We start from the raw sequence: 3,831 nt of genomic DNA on the forward strand, positions 1-3,831 counted from the left end.
CACTTTTTAAAAAATTTTTTCTGTATGTTCGTCTTTATAAATTACACTTTAAATCTTACTTCTGCCCTAGAAAGAAGGATAAATTTCATTAATGAATCAGGAAATGACTTAAAAATATCTTCACAATCTAGACAGGTAAAAGTACTCAGTTCTACTCACCCCCAACGTCCTCGAGAAAACCCTGTGGCAATGCTACCAAACTGTTCCTTGCCATCTATTGTCTAAGAAAAAAATTAGATCAACAACTGCACATTTTGAACCCAGCTTGCCTTTTTTATTCATGGAAATATACCCTGTGTAGATATACCACATTTTCCGTTTCCACTCATCTGATGATGGACATATGGGCTGGTTCCAACTCTTGGCTATTGTAAAGAGTGCTGCGATGAACATTGGGGAACAGGTATACCTTCGACTTGATGATTTCCATTCCTCTGGGTATATTCCCAGCAGTGGGATAGCTGGGTCATATTGTACATCTATCAGGAATTGTTTGAGGAACCTTCATACCATTTTCCATAGAGGCTGCACTGTTTTGCAGTCCCACCAACAATGTATGAGAGTCCCTTTTTCTCCACAACCTCACCAGCATTTATCTACACAATGGAATACTACCCAGCTATAAAAAAGAATGAAATACTGCCATTGCAACGACATGGATGGACCTAGAGAGAATTGTATTAAGTGAAACAAGTCAGGCACAGAAAGAGAAATACCACTTGTTCTCACTTATTGCTGGGAGCTAAAAATAAATAAATAAATTCACACACACATACACACACACACACACATCCACACACACACACACAAAACCGGGGGGGGGGGGAAGACAGAACAATTACAATTCCTTGAAGTTGACACGACAAGCACACAGAAAGGACATTGTTGGGGGGGAGGGGGGGAGGGAGAAGGGAGGGAGGTTTTGGTACTCGGCCACAATAATCAGCCACATTGTATATCAACAAAATAAAATTTTTTTAAAAAAAAGAAATATATTCTGGACGTTCCTTCCCTCTACCCATCAGGCTGAATTTTTGTTAAATATTTGCAGAAAGGTCTGGACAGTATAACTTTATTTTCTACTGTAGTTAACTTGTTTTCCATATAAACATAAACAATTATTTCAAAAAGGCAACTGAAGGGAAGAACACCATGGCTAGAACCATTGTGCAAGTAGACTTTGCAAGAACTGTCGAAGTTGTTTCTAATATAAGCCCCTGAAACAAAACTACATTAATATTACTTTATCAGCCTGTGTCTTCCCCCAAACTAAGACTTTCTTGCTAACAAGTTATCAAGCAAGTCTGGTTATTTTTTTATTTTTTAAGATTATGGAAATTCTTGTTTTTTACAGAATTGAACCATCTTAAGCTCATCATATATGCTATTGCATATCTCACACAAGAAAGCTTTTGGAATCAGACTTTTCATCTCATTGAAATGTATAGAATTTTAGTTGAAGCACATGTTGAGGGTCTTCCATAAAGATATTATTTGCTGAGATAAGGTCTTTCCCTGGGGGATGTTTCTTCATCTTTATTTTCTTCTTCATCGTCATCATCTGGATAATCCACTAAACGAACTACGCCGCTACCGTTTGGGCTCCTTGTTCCATCAGGAGCAGCAGCAGAAGGAAATGAAAACAATTTTAAGTCACCAGGTGATTTTCTTTTGGGAAGGCCTACCTCGTTCCAATCTTCTTTTGGTCTTTTCGTCTCCATGAATTGATCATAAGAATCTGGAAAGTTATTTTCCAATGATGGCATGACTGCTACTCCCATATCTTCTTTAAAACACATTTCTTACTTTACCTCGAGACTTTGGCACCTCCTTGAGGTATGTTACCATATGGGATGGAACGCAAATAATTCTGTATTGGACTTTTCCTGTCCTTCCGATCATCATATTTAATCTTCAATCCTTTGAATGTCTGGACATATTCAACTGATTCAAGTGCCTTATAAAACTTTTCGACTATATGTGCAACAAGAGACGGGATATTTTCCACTCTTATGTATTCAAACAGCTCAATAATAGCTGAATTCAACATATTGTACCTGGTTCCATTATGCAGAAAAGCATTTACAACTGGGTCAAACAGATTTCCCCTGATGATGTAACTATTATAAAGTTCATCTTTAAGGCTAATCATCCTTCTCATAAAGCGAACAGCACACAAGACCAGGAAAGTGTGCTTTGAATTCATCAAAACCAAGACCCTTCTTAGCAAATCATTGCTCAAAATAGAGCTTTTTATGTAATGTGTGTGTTGTTGTAAGCAAAATGTGAGTAGGTCTAAAATTAAAGCAAGCAGCTGTGCTGTTTGATAATTATTGGGGCAATTTTTGCTTTCGGTGGATATATTACATCCTTCACGTTTGTCTTCTGAAGTGGTGGCCAAAAGTGGTGCTATGAAGTTATGCACACAATGTTTATAGAAGAAATTTAGAAAATCGCATCTTACCTTTTTATTGGATACTGACAGCATGTTGTCCAGATCAAGCAAAGGGCGCAGATGTTCCATCAGTGCAGAGCACCTCCCAGCTCAGGATCAGTATCACAGGTCATTTGTTTAATCACTACATTAATGAAAAGGTCATCACCTTCAGTCTTCTCTGCTTCCTCCATTACAGGTTCTCGGATCTTCGATGGACTGTACTCAACTAGATAAGTAAATATATCTGTAGCAGCCGATCTTATTAGCACATCATCAGCACTCACTATGATTTTAAGAGCCGGAAGAATTTCCAATTGTGTCAACTTTTGGAATAACTTATACTTGCTTTGAGGCCGTAATGTCTTAGAAAATGCACAGAAGTCCTTGAAAAAAAGCACCAATTCACGCCATTTGTCATCATCTTGAGTCTTATCCGTTAACTTTGCCAAAACTTCAGACAAACACTTGCGATCTCGCTGCAGCATGCTGGCTATCTCAACCTTCTTGAGGAAAAGAAAATGTTGAAGAGTAGAAAGATTATCTGCAGATGTGGGTGGCTGAGGCACCAGAACGTCATATATGTACTGCACTCTGTACATCTGACGTATTTTTTGCCTAAGTTCAGAGTCTGTTATTGGTATAAATTCCAGGAACTTGGCAGTTTGGCTCAAGAATTCCCTATGCCGTCTTGGCTGAGCCAAAGCAGGATCGTATTCAAGGCATCCCATCGCATCCATGATACACTCATCAGAAAGCATGATCTTAAACAGAGGTTTGCTGTCGAAGGAGAACATGCCTTTAATAATTGCATGGAAACGGTGTAAGCCTTCGGTGTTGTCTAGATTTTCACAAGTGCGGAACAGCTGCAGGAGTTTTTGAATATAATCCTCACTTTCCAGGACCAGAGCCAGCCTTTCCTTGCCGGTAGGTGAGGGGAGAACCGAGGTAACCAAAGCAGCGATTTGTTCAAGCCCATCGAGTTCACAGTTAGGCAGCTGGACCAGCTCAGTGGAAGCCCAGGACACGTCCTCGGGACCTACTTGGTCCCAGCGCTGGTCTTCATCCCGAACACAGACTCTGACGTGGCGCCGTCTGCTCGCCATGTCCACCTCCGGCCTCACCGCACCAGACCCGGGGTTGGCTCCAGCCGCCACTTTGCGTATCCTGGCAACGGTAGCTGCGGCGACTAGGACAGCTACGGTGGCCGAGGTGGCAGTTCGGGTCGGCAGTGGTCACAGGGGCAGCAGCGGCTCCTGGGAGGCCACAGGTCAGCAGGGTTCCCGGCGGCCCTGCTGTCTTCCACTGTCCCCACTTCAGTCTCCCCAACCTCCATCCCTGCCTTCTGCCCTCCCTTACCTACGATCTCCTAAAAAGGGAGCCTCTGGGCCTGCTCT

The 3,831-nt window shown here is 41.7% G+C and overlaps 1 protein-coding gene across 1 annotated transcript; it reads right to left on the reverse strand.

Annotated features, from left to right (window-relative positions):
* Nucleotides 1-1,490: 1,490 nt before the first annotated feature.
* LOC134367785 (serine/threonine-protein phosphatase 4 regulatory subunit 3B-like) lies at nt 1,491-3,540 on the reverse strand. Its single transcript, XM_063084491.1, is given in 4 exon segments — nt 1,491-1,840; nt 1,843-2,175; nt 2,335-2,529; nt 2,532-3,540. Coding segments are annotated over 4 exon segments (1,887 nt in total).
* Between the last annotated feature and the right edge of the window lie 291 nt (nt 3,541-3,831).

The sequence above is a fragment of the Cynocephalus volans genome, chromosome X (assembly GCF_027409185.1).
Source record: "Cynocephalus volans isolate mCynVol1 chromosome X, mCynVol1.pri, whole genome shotgun sequence".
Taxonomy (NCBI): domain Eukaryota; kingdom Metazoa; phylum Chordata; class Mammalia; order Dermoptera; family Cynocephalidae; genus Cynocephalus; species Cynocephalus volans.